This window comes from Micromesistius poutassou (assembly GCF_964030765.1).
Source record: "Micromesistius poutassou genome assembly, chromosome: 6".
Classification (NCBI taxonomy): domain Eukaryota; kingdom Metazoa; phylum Chordata; class Actinopteri; order Gadiformes; family Gadidae; genus Micromesistius; species Micromesistius poutassou.
The window spans coordinates 13,707,909-13,727,722 of NC_140276.1; the positions used below are offsets into that span (position 1 = coordinate 13,707,909).

The following is a 19,814-nucleotide window of genomic DNA, read 5'->3' on the forward strand; positions in this document are numbered from 1 at the left end:
ATTTATTGCTTATATAAAGGCTCTAAACAGTTTTTGGTAAAAATAAAATCTATCAATAATAACAAATCACAAATAAAATCATCACAATGACTTTAACATGACATATTGCACAATGATAAGCCTTTTTTTTTTAACAATGATAACATAACAGAAGTGTCGCTGCTCTGGTCATGTGGGGATGTTCTGTGCAAAGACAGCCCACACGGACTGCATTTTGGGAAAATAAACCTGAACTTCTTCTGCTCCGTCTTTTGGCTACATCTCAAAACATTACACAGCCTATAAAGGATCTTGGCCAGATTACAACCCACACGAAACAAGTTTCCCTGACTACGAATGTGGTCGCGCTTGTGTGAGAGTGAACACTACAGCCTAGAGTTCCTTTAGGAGCCAACCGACCCACTGTTGACTCTGAGTGGAGTCCAGACGTTTGATGGACAGACCCTGTCTGTACGGGGGGGGGGGGGGGGGGGGTATGGATTTAAACTCCTTCTAGGCATGGGAAGAAAACAATCGCCGCAGTTTGAACGTGGAAGAAGCGGCAGGCATGAGTCCTGGTGAGTCCAACTGGTGAGTCCAACGATCAGACAAAACAATAGATCTGATACTGTGCAAAAGCATACAGCTTTTCACCTCTAGATTTGATCTACATCTGAGCAGATGGCGTGCTAACCGAGGAAGGAGTGACATCTATTTCATGGACAGCCATCGGATCAGATTTGTGCTACAGTGAGTTAGACGTCAGATGTTGTATTCTAGTGTGGATCTAGGATTTTGAAATGCCTCACTGCAAAACAAAAACCATACAAAAACAGAACAGCTCTCTTTAACAACGACAGGACTTCAGCCTCTACCAATGGTTCATCCCCCCGCTTCGGCTTGGCAGTTTATGATTGGTTCGACCACCGGGAGGTCTTAAAGACGAGCCAGCAGAAGTCAACGTCTGGCCTGTTAACATTGGCCGTGTGTGTGTGTGTGTGTGTGTGTGTGTGTGTGTGTGTGTGTGTGTGTGTCTGTGTGTCTGTGTGTCTGTGTGTGTGGTGTTCAGATGTGTTCCACTGCCGTGTTGAGCTCGGGACACAGTTCCTTCAGTAACATCTCCATCAGCACCTGGAAGAGACGGAGACGCAGAAGCAATCACAACCAACTCACATGGCTGGCACCAATGCTGGTGCGTTGGTCTGTTGAAGATAAGCCTTCTTCTAACACCATTACCCGAATCCCAATGTTGTAACAGTGTTAGAATGCACTGGTGCACACGCAAAAAGGTTACAGCATTCAGTTATTACTGCACTACAGTGTGTGTGTGTGTGTGTGTCCTGTTCCTACATAGAGCAGGTGTTTGTTGGCATTAGTCTCCTGCAGTGCGTTGAAGATCTTGATAATCCCAAAGCGAGCGTTCTGCTGGCCCACCAGAATCGCCAGGGCTTCTGTTGTCGAGCAAGAGGAAAAAAAAACATGATCAACATCCAGAACTGATGGAAAGCGCTCTCTCCAACCGCTATGGCGAACAATATATAGTTCATTGCAGCTGAATTTTACTAACAAATGTTTAAAGGCTGGTGGGTGTGGAGGATGTAATTGGTTACCAATCATTGCCATTCAAGATTAAATCCATACCCTTGAGCATATAGCATATGGCCATGTGGGGACGAATGCAAAATATTCCCTTGGATTTTTCATGTCGAAAATAGACTTGAGTCCTATACCAAGTGAGCAAAACGACAACTCCACTACTTTAGCGCTCAGTCTTGTTTTGCCCCATTTAAGACTTCATGAGTAATTTTGCCTTCTAGGTGTCGCTCAATAAAAACAATAAAGAAGTAAGTAGTTTGATGACGCAGATGCGTAACATGGGATCACAGGGGTTGTTGTCTTCACCACCAAGGCTGGTGAAAATCGGTCAGGTAAGTCAGCAAGTAACGTTCGTTAACGTGCTAACGTACCATGAGTTGAGGTGACTATTTTCACTGTTTACCCAGAGATAGTGGGCATATGGCGCCGTTGACATGCGATCGAACATAACGGTTAACGTCATTAAAACTTGGGATACGGAACAATTAGGATAAAGGTCGTTTGAAGATCTTTTTATGCGGAAATGTTACACTTTAGGCCTTTAAACCGATATGATCCTAATTCATTTTTGTATCACGCCACACACATTCTTGGAATTCGTGTGTTTGGGCTCTAGAGAGCTCAAAATGAAGGAGACTGCTTCAATGCATTCTCTACTTTTCATACACACTAAACCTCACAGACCAATGGGACCATTTCTCAATAAATATTAATAACCACATCATTAAATGAAGCCTGCTTCCTCGCGAGACAGACGCAGCAGTAAACAGCAGGGTTGGGTCCAGGACCCAGACCCTTACCAGGGATGTTGTCCAGGAGCTTCTGCTGGGCTCGCTCCTTGGTGTCCCGGCGCTCCGAGGCCGTGCGGGCATTGATGTGCGGCGCCAGCTTCCCATTGGGCCAGAACGCATCCCGGAAGATGTTAATGTAACAGACCAGCATCTGCTCACAAAAGATCCAGTTCACAGTGTCCCGGATCTGTCTGAAGGAGCACAAATAGATCACAAGGGACGAGGTTTAGAGATCACCGTTCACTCTACCAGAGGTGGAGAAGCACACCATTCCACTGCCATGGGCCTTGTTAACCCAGCGGCCGTCCTGCCTACACCTTAAGGCTGGTTTATACTCTGTAAAGTGCTGTACGGAGACACGGAGAGCCCTCTCCGTCGTCGGAGACCCTCTCTGTAGCTGTACATTCGCATCCAATATTTTTTAACTATCCGTCGACGCAACAGAGACGGCAAGGGCTGTGATTGGTCCTCTTACAAAATCATTTCCGGAATCACTTTGCACCTTATTTACTTGGCACCTTATGTATTTTGTACCTTGTTTACTTTGCACATTAAGGACCAATAAAACATCAAATACCATTTTAAAAGCATGACTACATGGTTAGTAGTCAGACTATAAGATCGATCAGGCGGCAAATTGCATTGCGTATCCGAGATCCCGACGGAGAACTGGGAAGGCTCGAGGGGTCTCCGTAGTTACGGAGTCGGATTACGGAGTCGGCGTAGTATCCACAGACGCTCAGAGCCACAGACACTCAGAGCCACAGACACTCAGAGCCACAGACACTCAGAGCCACAGACACTCAGGGCCACAGACACTCAGGGCCACAGACACTCAGGGCCACAGACACTCAGGGCCACAGACACTCAGGGCCACAGACACTCAGGGCCACAGACACTCAGGGCCACAGACGCTCAGAGCCACAGACACTCAGGGCCACAGACACTCAGGGCCACAGACACTCAGGGCCACAGACACTCAGGGCCACAGACGCTCAGAGCCACAGACACTCAGGGCCACAGACACTCAGGGCCACAGACACTCAGGGCCACAGACACTCAGGGCCACAGACACTCAGGCCTTAGTTTTCATAACTGACAATCAGCGATTACAGGACGGCTCAAAATTGAGACTTACTTGTTGATGGTGCGGCCAAACGTCACCTGGACTAGTGCAATAAGAGTCTTCCTCACCCACTTAAACACTAGGGAGCAACAGGAAGAGAAAGGAGGGGAAAATAATCATAACAGTATCAATAGTTAAGAATAACTCAGTCCCAAATTCACGGACACACACACACACACACACACAAGGAAGCTAAACATATAGGGCTAATGTCATGCCTCTATCAAATTGTAATCATTTTACGAATGAAGATAACGCAGGGAGCTGATAACACCATAAAGTAACAGACTCGGTGATGACGTCACCTTGCCGCGTGCGTCAACACCAGCAGATGGCATGGGAGACACATTTTGTCCAGCTTTCACGGAGCCACTGTACAGAGTGGTACGGAGGCGGTGTGAAGCGCACAGAGGGCCGCTGTACTAGTGTGACGCGGGGAGAGAGCATCGGGACTCACTGCCTCGCAGCTCGAAGATCTCCCCTATGAGCATGAAGCAGGGCTCTGCCAGGGCGTCCTTCCGGCCGTCGGGCTCATCGCCGTAATCTGAGTGGTCGCTGTCGTCATCAGCCTCCTCCTAGGGGGAGGGGACACACACACACACACACACACACGGATAGCACACGCCAGACACACACACACACACACCACACACCAGACACCAGACACACACACACAAGGATAGCACACACCACACACACACACACACATTCACCAAGTTAGCTCACACCAGACACACACACACGCACACACATAAGGATATCACAAACCAGACACACCCAAACACACACATTCACCAAGTTAGCTCACACCAGACACACCCATACACACACACACACACACACACACACAAGGATAGCACACACCAGACACACACATACACACACGCACACACACAACAAGTCAGCGCACAACAGACACACAAACAACCCAGACAATAAGGACAAACCCTCTCATACTGGGCATTCCTGATGAGGGAATGATTCAACACAAACTAGCTCTATTTGCTGATGACATTTTCCTAGAATGTTATTCCTAGAACATCCCATAGACTTTATCCCTGCACTTCTAAATAGTTTAAATAAATACAGTGCAGGGTCAGGATATAAGATAAATACCAACAAATCGGAAGCAATGATGGTAAGTGGCGAATGGCGCCAGCAATTCGATAAATTGGTATCCTTTAGGAAATCCAAACAGGGATTTAGATATTTAGGCGTTATTCTGACACCAAAACCAGCACAGCTTTATCCCTCCAATTACAACAAACTAGTCAAAGAGATCAACCAAGATATAAGTAGGTGGGATATTCTGCCTTTGTCCCTTTTTGGCCGAATAGAGTCAGTGACGATGAATATTTTATAGACTCCTTTTCTTATTTCAATCCCTGCCAATACATGTACCACAATCAACACTTAAGCTTCTTGAAAACATATATATCAACATTTATTTGGCAAAACAAACACACCAGACACAAGCAAAAACACACACCAAGTTAGCACACACACAGACACACACACACACACACAGGCCAGGAACACACACACTCTTTGATGTCATTAGTGTCATCATTAAAATGTGAAATGAGTTGCAAAAGAGTTCGCTGCACTCGAGGAAAATGAAAAGTGTAATTGAGCCCCCCGGGCTCCACAGGAAAGCTGTGTGTTCATCATCTGACCCAGATAATGAATGGCCCACACATGATTAGAGTGTGTGTGCGTGTGTGTGTTTCTGCATGTGAGTGTTGGTGTGGGTGTGGGTGTGTGGTACCTCTGTATGTGAGAAGAAGTCTCCAGGCAGTTTCTCCAGGAAAGATGCGAGAGAGAAAGACGACTTCTTGGTGATGGACATCACCTGTAGACAAACAGCACACAGTTACATACACACACAGTCGTCTGGTAGGTCTGCATAGTATTACCACTCTTGTACCAAGGCAAATGCACACAAGGGAATGTTTTGGTCCCGTTTTCAATAAACAAGTCAGGGTGAAGTATGGACTGAACATGTTCGAGGATAACGCTTCTAAATCCATTCAATTGCTGCATTTGACATTTTTTCGGCAATGGTTTTCAATAGACTACCCATCATTGTGGTAACAAAGAAGACTCAAGTTGGAATGAAATACACGTTCAAATGTGTTTAGATACTTTGGGGGCCCCAAATGGGTCATGAATCGCTGATTGAGAAAGCCTGATATACTCTGTAATATTGGAGTAAGATTAATTCTCTCAATCACAAAATAAATTATAAATTATTTCCGACGTATTTGTGAATGTGATTCAATTGTAAATCACGACACACATTTCTAAACCTTGCTCGTGGAGTTCAACTGATTAAAAGTGATGGACAGGTCCATGTGTGAGCCGCATGCAGGAGTTGCACAAGCTGCCTTACCTTGAGGTGCTCTGGGGAGGGGCTTAGGAATGCATAAAGAGCCTCTGACTGACACAACCGCTCATCTGTCAGTAGACGCTGCGCACACACACACACACACACACACACACACACACACACACACACACACACACACACACACACACACACACACACACACACACACACACACACACACACACACACACACACACACACACACACACACACACACACACACGGAGAGGGAGAAAGTCAGCATCACCGTTTCCAACACTGATTCTCGTAGGCGGTGTTGGCACGGTTCTGGCATGAAGTGCCTAATTAAACGACAGTGATACAGTTCCATCGTTCAACGAAAAGACAAAAGTGTCATTCTACCTGTAGAAAGGCGTTGAGCTGCGTTTTGCTCTTTTCTAGGAACTTCTGGTCGATGGATTTGAAGGGCAGTTTACTCAACGACGGCAACTGCTGTTTCTTCAGCGATGGAAAACACTGGCGTACGAACAAACGCAAAGAGACTCAGAACAAGACGTTTCACATGCCCATGTAATAAGAGAGGACGTACTCTTATTCTACACAGCGCCCGATGCAATCATCCAAACACTGGGTGTCTCTGCGTCACGTTACCTCGGTGAGCTTGCGGTGCAGTATCTGGAACTCGATGAGTTTCCTCTGGACGCACCAGCGGCTGTTGGCCGACTCCTCTCCCTCCGCCAGGCTCACACATATGCTGTAGGAGGCCGTCATCTCGCCGCTCTCCTCTGTGGCCTGGAACACACACACACACACACTTTTCACCTTGAGCACTTACAGCTTCTCAGAGTGACGTTTCTGCCATGCACCCTGAAGGGGACAGGGCTAAACCGTCACAGCCGATGTCTACAGGGGCGGCAGTAGCTCAGGAGTTAGAGCTGGTTGGCTGGTAACCGGAAGGTTGCTGGTTCTATACCCGGCTCCTCCTTAGCTGAGAGTCGAGGTGTCCCTGAGCGAGACGCCTCACGCTGACTGCTCCTGACGAGCCGGCTGTCGCCCTGCGTGGTTGACTCTGCCGTCGTCGTGTGAATGTGTGAATGAATGGTTGTAAGTCGCCTTTGGATAAAAGCGTCAGGAAAATGTGTAAATGTAATATCCCTAAACTTCTCTCTAAAACCAAGGCATTGTGTTGGAGATGGTCTCTCCCCAGTCCGCGCCGGGTTGGTTTTTCGAGCTGGTCCGCAGCGCGTTGGCTCCGGGCTAGCGGCGGCGGCGGTTACCTCTGCAGCGGTGATGGTCGCCCTCCAGTGGCCCAGGTTCTCACACCACCAGTCCGTCCGGCCGATGTGCTGCTGCAGCTCGCTGTGCTCCTTCTCCATGGCCGCGATCTCGTCCTTCAGCTTGCTCACGATCTAAAAACACCACGGTGCCCTGTTAGATGTGCCCCGTCACAGTCCGCCCTCCGGCCTGTGTGCGGCTGTTAGTACTGGGTGCTGCAGCACCACTACATTTAACTGTAGTTATGAGTTGAAAGACGGTTCACCTTTATTTTATTATTATATACAGTATATACTATTATTATAGTTTATTAATGTTTCCGTGGGCTAAAGATCACCAAACAAAAGAGCCGAATTAACATGCAAACATGTTTTTTCGCTAGGTGAGGTACAGTGTAACTACTCCTACCCACTTGTAGCCAACATAACACTGAAAGCTAGTTCAGTGAACACGGTGCAGTTATATCTGCATGGTGAACACAAGTCCGGTCAAGAAGTCCATTCCCATTCACTCCCATGCTCGGTGCTGCTGGACCGGCAGCGTGTTGGCTTGTTTCCCGTACCCTTTTGTCGGGTTTGGGGGCGTTCTGGATGGAGCCCAGAGCCTGGCGCTTGTACTCCAGTTTGTCGTAGAGCAGCCGCAGCTTGGTGGCGGCGTAGCTCGCCTGCTCGTTGATTCCTTTGCTCCCTTCGTCACACACGTCCTCCCCTGCGTCTAGACCTGGGCACTGTACAGGACACGCACGCACGCACGCACGCACGCACGCACGCACGCACGCACGCACGCACACACGCACACACGCACACACGCACACACGCACACACACACACACGCACACACACACACACACACACACACACACACAGAAAATGAGGAGACATTCTGTGATGATAACATTTATGAAATAGTGTGTGATCCGTTGGGCTGTATGTGTATGTGAACGTGTACGGCGCTAACCCCCTCCTCCTTGTCCTCGGTACTGCTCTCTGATTGGCTGCGTTGCTCCTCCCTCCTGATCAGCCTATCGTAGAGGTCAGAGACCAGGAAGGATGGGTAGTATCGCTCCCTCATCGTCTCAGCGACCTGGAGGACACAAGAACATTCTGGATCTTTGAGCAGAGTGCCTCCACGCAGGTCTGGCATCTGTGAAGCAATATCTACGGCAAAACAATGGTATCCAAGGGCTTGAAAGAAGCAAATGACAATCAGTTCCATTAAAGTATGACCAATGTACGTCAAATAAATGCTAAATAGAGAGATGAGAGAGAAGAAGCTATGTTACTACACAACTAAACCATGTTGCTCTGAACCAGAATGATCATATCATCATCATGATATATTCACTGTGAAAAGTAAAAGCATGCAGAACTCTATCTCTGTAGTTCTGCTACACATGCAGACCTGTCTCCCTGTAGTTCTGCTACACATGCAGAACCAGTGCGGTCCACCACCAGTTCACCATCAGTTGGTTATATTGCCAGTGACATTATGGATGCATTACAGTGCCCATTACCTGTTCCTGCAGTCTGATGAAGACCTGCGTTCCTCGGTTCCCCACCAGACTCTGCTGGACCTCCTTCAGGAGGACCTTCTCCACCGGGATCTCCTTGCTCTCCACAAAGAACTTCTGGTAGATCTCCCCAACGATCTGGGGCACCTCGTTCTGTCAGGCACACGATTGTCACAACAGCACACTTTTAGCAGTCGCTCCCTATTGGGACAATTATAGGATGATTCCCGACCTCCACCAGGAGGACAGGCCCTGCCGCTCCCTTCGCTCATCCTCATCTGGCCTTCTCATCATCCCCACCTCAGCACCATGGCTGCTAGGGCTTTCAGCTGCACTGCGCCCAGGCTTCTGAGCTCCGCCTCCCGCACATTCGACAGTCTGAACCATAACAGCGTTCAACTCTCGCCTCATAACACATCTGTTCCCACTGGCCTACTCACTAGCCCCCCTTAGCGTGCGTTCCCCTCCTACCTGGGTCTGCTCACTGTGCTGCTGCTCTCCCCACCTGTTTTGATCGTACTGTTGGCTATGCAGCTCTTGCATAGCCAGCTTGTTTTAACTCTAGATTGTTTTATGAATTAAAAGGCCACCTTGGGTGTCATGGAAGGAGCAAGCCGTCTGCTTTACTTGTCTTGTAGTAATAATAATAATAAAAATCAATAATCATCATAAAAATCAATATACGTGTACCGTGTGACTCAGACGCACCGGCACCACAGTTTGGATGTGCAAGTCTCTCCAATTTATATTTGGACCACAAAAAAACCTACACACACGCATGGACAAAGGTGTCATATTGGAGCGAGGTGTAAGGGATATCTCACCTTGTTAGCGGTCTTCAGGGTCTCCACCAGCTCCCAGAAGCTGATCAGAGCCCTCTTATCCACCTGCTCCATGTAGACCCGAAAGTGCTCCCTGTAGCCCGGGTTGACCATGATGTCGTCGAACTGGAGGATCTGGAAAGACATTCAAAAGGGATTTGACGGGTCAGGCAGGCATTGACTGGTCGCTTAATGGAGCTTACGTTGTCCTTCGAAAACCTGCCAATCAACTCAGTGAAAAATGATGCAATTTTATAAATGTTGATTCTAACTAATACTAAACTTACAAATGCAGTCGGAGCCCAAATGAACACCAGAACCACCATCATTTACCTCAGAAAAGGTCATTAGATTTATCCTGTCTTCCAATACTTTGTTTGTTAATTTCCACCGCAGTATCAGAGTTAGTTCAGATGGAGCAGTTCACCACCACCACCACCACCACCACCACCACCATCACCACCATCACCACCACCACCACCACCACTCTAATACACCACCGAGGTGGTGTTTTCAGGGATACATGGAGGGATGTTCGGAAGGGATACAGGGAGCCCATCTGATGCATCCAGCCTCCCATCACTTTACTACCGTGGTTGTGTTTGAAAATGCAGTGGATGTATGACTGAAGTCGGAGGCTCACCTTCTGGCTCTGCGGCCCGTCGGCCTCGTCCGCTGCCCCCTCTTCAGACTGCTCGTAGTTGGGTCCGCCCAGCAGCCGGATCCTCTTCTCACACTGCTTCTTAGCGATGGTGAGCTGGTTGATGTAGCGCTTCATGTCCCGGGCCCGGAGCAGGTCGGCCTTCATGGCCGCAGACTCTCTGCCTTTCCGGTCTGAGCGTGCACACAGAGGGCAGACACGTTCGGTCATTCCATGCAACAACGTCCTAATGGCGTAAGAGCCTGGGCTTGCTTCACGCCACTACGGACAGACTGTATCCGTCTCCTGATTGTTCCACTGCACTCCAGAGACACAGTAAGAAACACTGCTTGTTACGCCTTTATTTAAAGATACTAAATGTTGCTTGACATCCTGCATTTCTGATTTCCCTATTTGAATCAGACCTTTTCAAGCATGAAGGCACTGTACTAGAAAAAGTATTTTCTCTGCAGCACCTCCTCCACTAAACGGGGTAGGGCCTGGCAACAAACAGTCTAGTGCTCTTAATAAAACACTTTGCTTCGAGTTGGTGCACATTTGCTTGGTGAGCACAATGTACCTTTCTGCTTCTTGAGCTGAGGCAGACTGCTGATGGTGGTGGCATGGATGATCTCCATCATGATCTGGGTCCTGGAGACAAGGAGGGAGAGAAGGACAGCCCTTAAAGCCATTTCAGCCATTGCGATTGCACAAGATTGCACAAGAAAGTTATCCAAGGACCTGCTCTGAGTGGAAGATTTATTTGGATCGTATACAAATGCAGCAACCGTGTAGAACTGATGGCTGCACCAGGCAGTCTCCTGCCAGCACCATATATAGAACAGTCTACTGCTGTCTGTTCCCATGGTAACACAGCCCATCAGCAAATGAACCAGTAGATTGAGTGTGTGTGTGTGCGTGTGGGTGTGCGTGTGTGTGTGTGTTGCACTGTGCGTCTCAATGCTGGGCTGGAGGGGTAAGTGGATTGCGATCGTGGTTTTAATGAGCTGTTTTCATCCCAGGGCCTCTCTCTGTATGGGTGTGTGGCAGCATCGTACACCATCGGCAACATCGTCACGATGACTAGCCCCTGCTCATTGGAGCCTGCGGTGGCCGTATCAAAAATGAGTCGCGGGATAGCCTGCGTCATCCGGCACCTGAGTTGTGTGAGGAAGTTGATGTCGGCGGAGGTGGAGATGAGCTTGATGAAGTCTTCGTAGGAGGCTGCGTAGGTGTAGGCCTTCTTCTGCTGCTCCGACTGCTGCTCCCGCTGCTCCAGCTGGGACAGCAGCATCCGGTTGATGGTGTCCGGGTCGCTGAGCACCTCCACCAGAGGCCTCAGCACTGGAGGGAACACACACACACACACACACACACACACACACACACACACACACACACACACACACACACACACACACACACACACACACACACACACACACACACACACACACACACACACACACATACACACACACACACACACACACACACAGAGCGCACACACACACTATGTGAGCAAAACAACAGCAAGAAACACTGTGGTCCGGTCTCTTCTAATTAATCAATTATCCAGGCATGAAGGAAAGGTCAAAATGTGCATGGCAGACATCCTATTTGTGTAATAAGTCAATCGATCATAACTGGATTTGAAATGGTGACATCTCAACACAGCCGCCAGGGCCTTCACTGCTGCCACAGTGCATGCACTAGCTTTAGGTATGTGCACTAGCTTTAGGTATGTGCACTAGCTTTAGGTATGTGCACTAGCTTTAGGAAGGGCCCATTCCCTGGAAATGTCAGGGGCAGAGTCATGTGAGCCTTTAGTGGGCCTTTATCAAGTTAGCTAGGTATTGGACCTAACTCACATGCAGTTGAGTAAAAATCCTTGTCACTGATAAATTGTAGGTGCTTCTACAGGAGAGGCTCACTGAAGGCCCAGCTAGCTAGCTGCAGCTAGCTGCAGCTAGCTGCTGGTAGGCCCAGTACCTTTGGTAGTGATGACCTCCGTGAGGCAGCAGCTAGCTGCTGGTAGGTCCAGTACCTTTGGTAGTGATGACCTCCGTGAGGCAGCAGCTAGCTGCTGGTAGGTCCAGTACCTTTGGTAGTGATTACCTCCGTGAGGCAGCAGCTAGCTGCTGGTAGGCCCAGTACCTTTGGTAGTGATGACCTCCGTGAGGCAGCAGCGCAGCGTGTTGGACTTGGCGTCTCTGTGAGGCAGCAGACACAGCAGCAGGATCCGGGCCACGCAGCGCAGGAAGGCCAGCTCAGACTCTGGGCTGACCAGGCAGGGGTGCAGTGGGAAGGGCTTGGCACACTCCTCGGGTCTGGAGGGAGAGAGGGAGGGAGGGAGGGAGAGAAAGGGAGGGAGAAGGAGAAGTAGAGAAATAGATAGATAGATAGATAGATAGATAGATAGATAGATAGATAGATAGATAGATAGATAGATAGATAGATAGATAGATAGATAGATAGATAGATAGATAGATAGATAGATAAGTTAGTGACTACCATCCCATGTACATCATCTATATTTAATAGTCACAATATTATCACAATCATAGTTCTATCCATTAGTATACATGGTTATAACACCAGACAGGACGACACCGTGCGTGCAGCTTCGGGAACAATCTCATCTTTAGTAAAAGGCGAAAGATTTATGCGATCTGAAGAGAAACAAGAGTGCACTATATAATAATATGGAAGCTGAGGCTAGTGCTCTCCAGGACTTTTCAACCAACGGTTAACGTTTTTTTGTATTTCTTTTTCCCACAGCACCTCTGCTATATTGTGAAGTCCACCTGGGAATGGCTCAAACGACTAGTTATATCAAAAGGCTTTTGAGAACATTAGAATGTTTAAAATAGAGTGCTGTGCATGATGGGCAAATGCTATGCAAAGCGCAGCTTTGTTCCTCAATATTTGTATCTAAAAATATATTGTCCAATGCACAAAAAATGAAATGGTCAATGTGCGGATCAAAAGAGCTTGTTGATGGAATTATGCAACAATAAAAAAACTAAAGAAGAGGAGAAAGTTCAAGGGAACAGCAGAATAATCAGTGGTGGAAATACATTCACCAGATTTTACAACACACACGTATGTATGTATGTATGTATGTATGTATGTATGTATGTATGTATGTATGTATGTATGTATGTATGTATGTACGTATGTACGTATGTGCGTGCGTGCGTGCGTGCGTGCGTGCGTGCGTGCGCATACCTTGCAGAAGCGGCCTTGAGGTCAGTGAAGTGTGTGTGGAGCACCCTGATGGTGTCATAGCACACCACGTTGACAAGGTCTATGTCGGCGAGCCTGGCCCTCAACAGGCCAATCACCTGCCACCAGTCCTCGGACAGCATGGAGTGCAGCTGCCCCTCGTCCCGGCTCAGCGGCGCGTACCAGGACAGGATGTAGTCCCGGTACGAGTAGTCAAACACTGTGGCCAGACAAGGGAAAGGCAGCGGGGGGGGGCGAAATGAATGGGGAGATAATGGAAGGAGAGCCACGAAGTCGCTGGGGTTTCTCATCGCTTTAATCACGAATCTTTGCTGCACACTTCCATCAACGGTCCCTTGTTAGAAATGTTGTATGCACGAGTGCCGCTTTTACGCCACACTGCAGCGCTGTGAGTTTAGGCCCTCTAAGGATCTTATCCTTGTGTCACGCCCCGGCTTTGCCATGCTGGGTTTGCCTCACTCTACCGGGCTTTGCATAACGTCTCGAGTCTCTCTCCCTGCTGGCCTGCAGGGGGAGCTGTCCTGGTTAGCCATGGTGGCTAACCAGCCATTGGCTGCTGATTGGAGGGAGCATGAAAGCACTTTTGGATCACCTACACTACTGATACCTTTTGAACTTTGATATAATAAATAATTATTGATAAAAAAATGTAACATCACTCATTATGTAATTTCTACCTTGAGGTGAGGTGGTTCTGACACTTGGTATATAACGTAGCCACCTTCATAACCCTCCATAGATCCTGGTGGATATATTTCAATACATTTCACCCTCACCAGATAGCTTAGAATAGCTTATTGATCTATTTAGGTGAAAGGTATGTGGCTTTCTGGGATATCTGTTGGGGATTCTGGGATATAATTACTAAACATGCAGTTTTCTTTATGGGCATACGTCAGATGCATGAATGCCTTGTTTGCCTTGAGTTTTCTTGTAGTGATTAAAAGGTGACTTGATGAGTTGTGAGGTATTCTGCTTCTACTCCAATAATACCAGTACTTATTACTAACTACCGATAGAATAACTCATCTGGGAAGTAAACTAGAGTTTTTGAGGCACGCATCAATTATTTACAACAATTACGACATGTACATTGAATGTAAATAAGAATGTAATGTAAAAAATAGTGCTGTCAGTTAAACACATTATTAACGGTGTTAACACAAACCCATTTGTGGCGTAGATTTTTTTATTGCAGGATAAACAGGGTTTTTTTTTTTTTTTTCTTTACCCTTTTATTGATGGACAATGTTACATTGTGTGAGAGATTATTTTCTCCAAGTGTGAATGACGGTTCCAAGTGAGAATGTTAGTGTGAAATTGAACACTACAGTATATGCCAATGTTAAAAATGAGAAAAAAATAAATAAAAAAAGGGACAAAAAGAAATCAGGGGACATTTAGAAAAAAATGTGTGATTAATTGCGAGTTTACTATGACATGAATGCGATTAAATATTTTAATCGTTTGACCGCACTAGTAAAAAAACATTCCAGTGGAGATTCCCCCAGACCCCCCTACAGAGAGACCAGACTAAGTCCAGAAGGTCCTCAAATCCCAGGGCCTGTGAAGTAATGTTCTATTTACAGGAGCCAATGTGCAATGTTCCGAATATAGAATAATATATATGCTATGTCCGATATTTTAAGGGTGTTCATAAATTCGCAACGATACCAGCTACTACTGGAGACATGGGCTGGGCCTCCTGTAGGGGGCGCTGGAGTGTCTGTATGACGAGGTTGTGGAACAGGCTGTTGAGGATGAATGACAATAGGGCAAGTGAGGTGCATGATCTATATGTGGGACTGGGTGGTGAGGATGTATTTACAGACATGAAATGGATCTTCCAATAGAGGTAAAGAACTGGTATCCTTTAAAAAGAGAGAGAGTTGGTTTTCTGAAGTGAGGATGCCTAAGCGTCGTACATTTTGTCAAATTAAACATGTGTTTGGCACGGGAAAATATATTCTTTACAACTTGTCTAAAGAGAAAGAGTCTCTATGTGCTCAGATTAGGTCAGGAACACACCTCTACACATTGAATCAGGCTGGTGGGTGGGCACCAGCGAGGAGAATAGACATTCATTTTATTTTGTATTATTCGTTTTATCATGATTTGCGACTAATTCAAGAAAGAAAGTCGATTATTTGCGTGACACAGATATGTTAGCTTGTTAGCATTCAAATATAGAATTTTCGAATTTGTATTGTATGGTGTATTGTGATTGTGTATGTACTACACTCTTTGTGTAGTTATATCGGTGTCTTGTAATCCTGTGTGGGAAGGGCCATTTGTGTGGCATGCCAGGAAAATAAACATCATATACTATCTAAATGCTGTTTGGAGAGCCCTGAGAGTACACAAATAGTTACAACTCTAGCAGTGCGCCACAGCTCATTAACTCCTTTTTTTTTTAACAGGTGAGAAAGCCCCGCAATATAGCAGGGCATCAAAAAATTAGTTGATACTCATAATGGTCCTCTCCACGGAAATCTTTAGTAAAAGGCGAAAGATTTATGCGATCTGAAGAGAACCAAGAGTGTACTGAAGAATAACGGCGACGCCGAGGGTAGTCGTCTCCAGGACTGACGTTTAAACAAACGGTTAACGTTTCTTTTTTTCTTTTTTTTTCACAGCGCCTTCGCTATATTGTGACGTAATAAATGTATGTCCACCTGGGAACGGATCAAACTAACCGTCATATCCAAAGGCTTTATTTTAGAACATTAGAATGTTTAAAATAGAGTGCAGTGCATGATGGGTAAACGCTGTGCAAAGAGCCGCTTCCTGGTGGGCGTGGTTTAGCGGAAGCGCTAAAAACGCCGTTATGTACATATTCTCTTTCCCGCTTATAAAACTCAACTCTCTCACTGTCTACGCAGCAGACCAGACGCAACTCAAATTTATATAAATACATCAATAATTCAGGTTGGATGAATAATCATAGGTACGGTTTCATTAAAAGCATGGATCATGCAACTAAGGCTTTGTCTAATGAAGAAGTGGAAAACAAATTCAACGAATCAGAGCTCCTCGTAGGCCTAAAGAAAAGAAGATTAAAAAAGATAGTGTAGCCTGCTTTGCCTCGTTTCAGGTATAGCCTTCCACATGCAGCCCTGGTTTTAAATTACTTAAATCTGAGAACATGCACACAGTCAAATGTCATCTCCGAAAACGACAGCATAATCACATAAAGAGCTCATAAAAACCCTTTGAATACACATTAGTGTAATGCATGCAGCCATATGCCAGCATGACCCCCCTGTCCAGTGGAAAGTGAATTGCTGGCTACAAACTCTCCAATGGAGCAGAGTCAGTGGCTTGGCAATGTTTTGCTGACTGGCAAACCAACGGATATTTCACAATTACTTTTAACATCTTCAGAGAACTGAGATACATGCTTTTTTTGCAGGATAGACACCAGTCAGCAAAACATGGGTGGAAGTAAACAAAGCTCATGGGCAGAAGCCTTAATGTTGCCTCGCGGTCATGCAGCTTGGATTCTATGGTAAATTCGGTTCCCTAAAATAATTGTCAAGAAAAGCAACAGGCCAGCTCTGTGACGTATTTGTGACGTTTTATTAATATTGACTCCTTAATGACTGTCCTGCAGTCCAAGAACGATATCAGGTAAAGAGCTGCCCGTATTGAAACTAAAAGATCGCAGGTGAGCAGTTATAATAGGAGAGGTTTTATCTTTCACCTTCTTTCAGGGCCTTGTCCACGTTGTGTGAGATCACCACCCTCCGGTTCTGCATGGACTCCTGCACCGGCACCGAAAAACGAGCCTGGAAGCAAAAACACTGTCAGGATGGACCACTGTCAACCACATCTCAATCAGTCAAAGCATAGATGTACAACGTGGCCATCCATGAAAAGGTTCAATATTGAATTTTCAGTGTGCGTGCGTGTGCGTGTGTGTGTGTGTGTGTGTGTGTGTGTGTGTATATACAAGCATGTGTTTTTAAATCCAGCAGCATGACTTAATCTCATTTATAATACAAGAATACACGAAACCCTGGGGCTAGTGGTGGAGGATGCAGGGGAAAGGTCAGGAAGGGAAATCTAACTGAAGTGATAGCCAGACAAAGACAACTTTAGAGACATTTACAGGCAGTAGCGGTTCTGCATTGAATTACGCCCCGGGCGAGACCCACTCTGTGCACCCCCCCCTCAAAAAAAAAGGAGTTGTGGGGGGGGGGGGGGGGGAATCATTTTTTTTCTTGTGTGCTCCTGCCACCCCCCCTGCACAGCTGCCCGCTTCGCCTGTGCCTAAAACCACCACTGTTTGCAGGATCAACAAAATAAGTTATTGGTGATGTCTGTCCCTTCAACCACATGGTGCGGATGTCTTAATGTCATGGAGTGGGCTTAACCATCAGCCCCAAAGAGCTGTCAAACTACCCCAGATCCACAACCTGGTGTTGGATGGATGAAGTTAAGTGTGATCCATCTATAATCGTCTGGTACACACACACAGTAGCCCCTTGTTATTATGGTCTAAAGACTGAGAGGTACAATACCGTGTCTCTTACCATGAGCTTGTTGAAGAAATCCACCAGTGCGGCTGACTGCCTCCTGCTCCGAAAGCTGCTGACCTTCGGCGGACTCTTCCTCACCAAGAGGACGAAGCTGCCGGCCAAGAAGCACAGCAGGGCGAAAGACACGTAGAGGAAGAGCTTCAAGAAGAAGGCGGTCAGCGACAGGCCTCCCCAGGCGAGCTGAAAGGCCACCGCTGCCGCTACGCCCAGAGCGAAAGCCGGGACGAACCGGAACGAGGAGCTGATGGACGGAGGAGAGGACGAGGCAGACGCCGGAGCAGCAGACATGGGCTGCCCGGCTACTCCGGGGTCGTTACCGGTCCTCCCTCCGGCCAGCGGTGCAGGGGTTGCCGAGGAGGTGGGCATAGTGCGTAGCCACCATCCATATATGTGTCACTTGTAGTTCGGTTAGAAGGTGGGGAGGTGAGTCCAGGGATGGAGGTATGGCGTTTATAGTCGTGTAGTAGACCCTCGACTACCCAGCTGGTCCTGTGGAGAGGCATCCCCGCTCACACATCTCCTGACCGCCGCGCAGCGCCTCCTCTCACGGTCCGGCCGGTCCGCACCGTGCACTGTGCGATGCCTCAGACAGCACAGGTCTAGACCTCAGGGCCAGCGCCGGGGGGGGGGGGCCGTGGATCTCCACGGGACGGACGAGTCGCTCCAACCCCCGTCACCTTGGAGACAGTCGAACGGAGGGGTTACTTGGCGACGACTGCTAACCATCTAGGAGAGGTTTGGAGAAGGCTAGCATCTGTTGTTAGCATTAGCTTTTTCATCGGATCGATGTGTATTAAAACAGAGGACAGTGAGGACCCTCCGTGTGAGGGAGGACCGTGGTCGCCCATTGGCTCCGACCGGAACGCAATCACACCAAGCAGCTAGCTTATTGCTAAGCAACCGAGGCATCATCGGCCGCGGCGCATATATGAACACACTTACCACTCTTTAAACGAGGTCCCGGGACAATAAGCGTTCTCCCGCTCCTGTTTTAAACACACCTGCTTTATTTGTTTCTGCCACAGTTTGTGAATGAGTGAAACAGCAACAGTCTGTCAGAAAGCCGTCTCTATACATTGTTGTTGTGTCAGGCTTCAGCCGACTGCTAAATCTTACCGACGGTCGAACGCTGACAGCCAATCAGCGGCGCCCGTAGCGGCATGTGCTGCGCCTGTTTTATGTACTAGGGCCATCCGAAAGGGCGGCGTTTGATTTAATCTAATAACACATACCAGGGATTAGGAGCATACCCCGCCCATCTGTAAATACAATGCACCTCAACGAACAAATGCACATCATTGGAGCAAACGTTTTTAAATTTTCCTAACATGAGCGTTGTGTTGATGTATTACTGTGAACTATATATAGGCCTATATATATATATATATAATATTATTATTATTATTATTGGCGACCCGACCCCGGATAAACGGATGAGGATGAGGATGAGGATAATATTATATAACCAGACCACAACACATTCCAATATGTTTTATATATGTTTTATATGTATATATATATATATATATATATATATATTATATATATATATATATTATATAACCAGACCACAATACATTCCAACAGCTTTCACAACGAGCGGCTCTTCCCCGCCAGGGGGCGCCGTGTGACTGGCCGCACGCCAAGGCGATTTAGGCAACTGAAAACCTCTTAATTTGGTATTGATAAAGCAATTTGTTAAATAACTTCATTTTAATAAGGTTAATTTTAAAGTATGTATAGCTTTATGGAATTGTTGTGTTTACATTCCCTGTTGACATTTTGTTTGTTTATTTATTTATATTAGATTGTATCCCTCTCTTAATAAATGGTATAATGGTATAAAAACGCCATTGTTTTTATGCTAATTATTTTTCATAATTTACATTTATCAACACACTTGATAGTCTCTCCTCAGATTAATGCTTTAAGGCTG

The 19,814-nt window shown here is 46.9% G+C and overlaps 1 protein-coding gene and 1 non-coding gene across 2 annotated transcripts; both read right to left on the bottom strand.

Annotated features, from left to right (window-relative positions):
• Nucleotides 1-5: 5 nt before the first annotated feature.
• snx25 (sorting nexin 25) lies at nucleotides 6-18,941 on the bottom strand. The gene is made up of 22 exons (XM_084469572.1): nucleotides 18,821-18,941; nucleotides 17,873-18,555; nucleotides 17,041-17,125; nucleotides 13,320-13,536; nucleotides 12,246-12,418; nucleotides 11,246-11,432; nucleotides 10,669-10,739; nucleotides 10,092-10,282; nucleotides 9,452-9,583; nucleotides 8,631-8,780; nucleotides 8,075-8,200; nucleotides 7,680-7,844; nucleotides 7,120-7,251; nucleotides 6,494-6,634; nucleotides 6,245-6,358; nucleotides 5,885-5,962; nucleotides 5,261-5,344; nucleotides 3,950-4,067; nucleotides 3,505-3,571; nucleotides 2,376-2,557; nucleotides 1,330-1,430; nucleotides 6-1,110 (listed from the first exon to the last, which is right to left on the bottom strand). Exons 2-22 carry the CDS (start codon nucleotides 18,242-18,244, stop codon nucleotides 1,045-1,047), a joined length of 2,952 nt encoding a protein of 983 aa, XP_084325698.1. The 5' UTR covers nucleotides 18,245-18,555; nucleotides 18,821-18,941; the 3' UTR covers nucleotides 6-1,044.
• Nucleotides 15,765-15,880, bottom strand: LOC311349401 (U5 spliceosomal RNA). Its single transcript, XR_014636477.1, has one exon. It is a non-coding gene; the product is annotated as a U5 spliceosomal RNA (small nuclear RNA).
• Nucleotides 18,942-19,814: the final 873 nt, after the last annotated feature.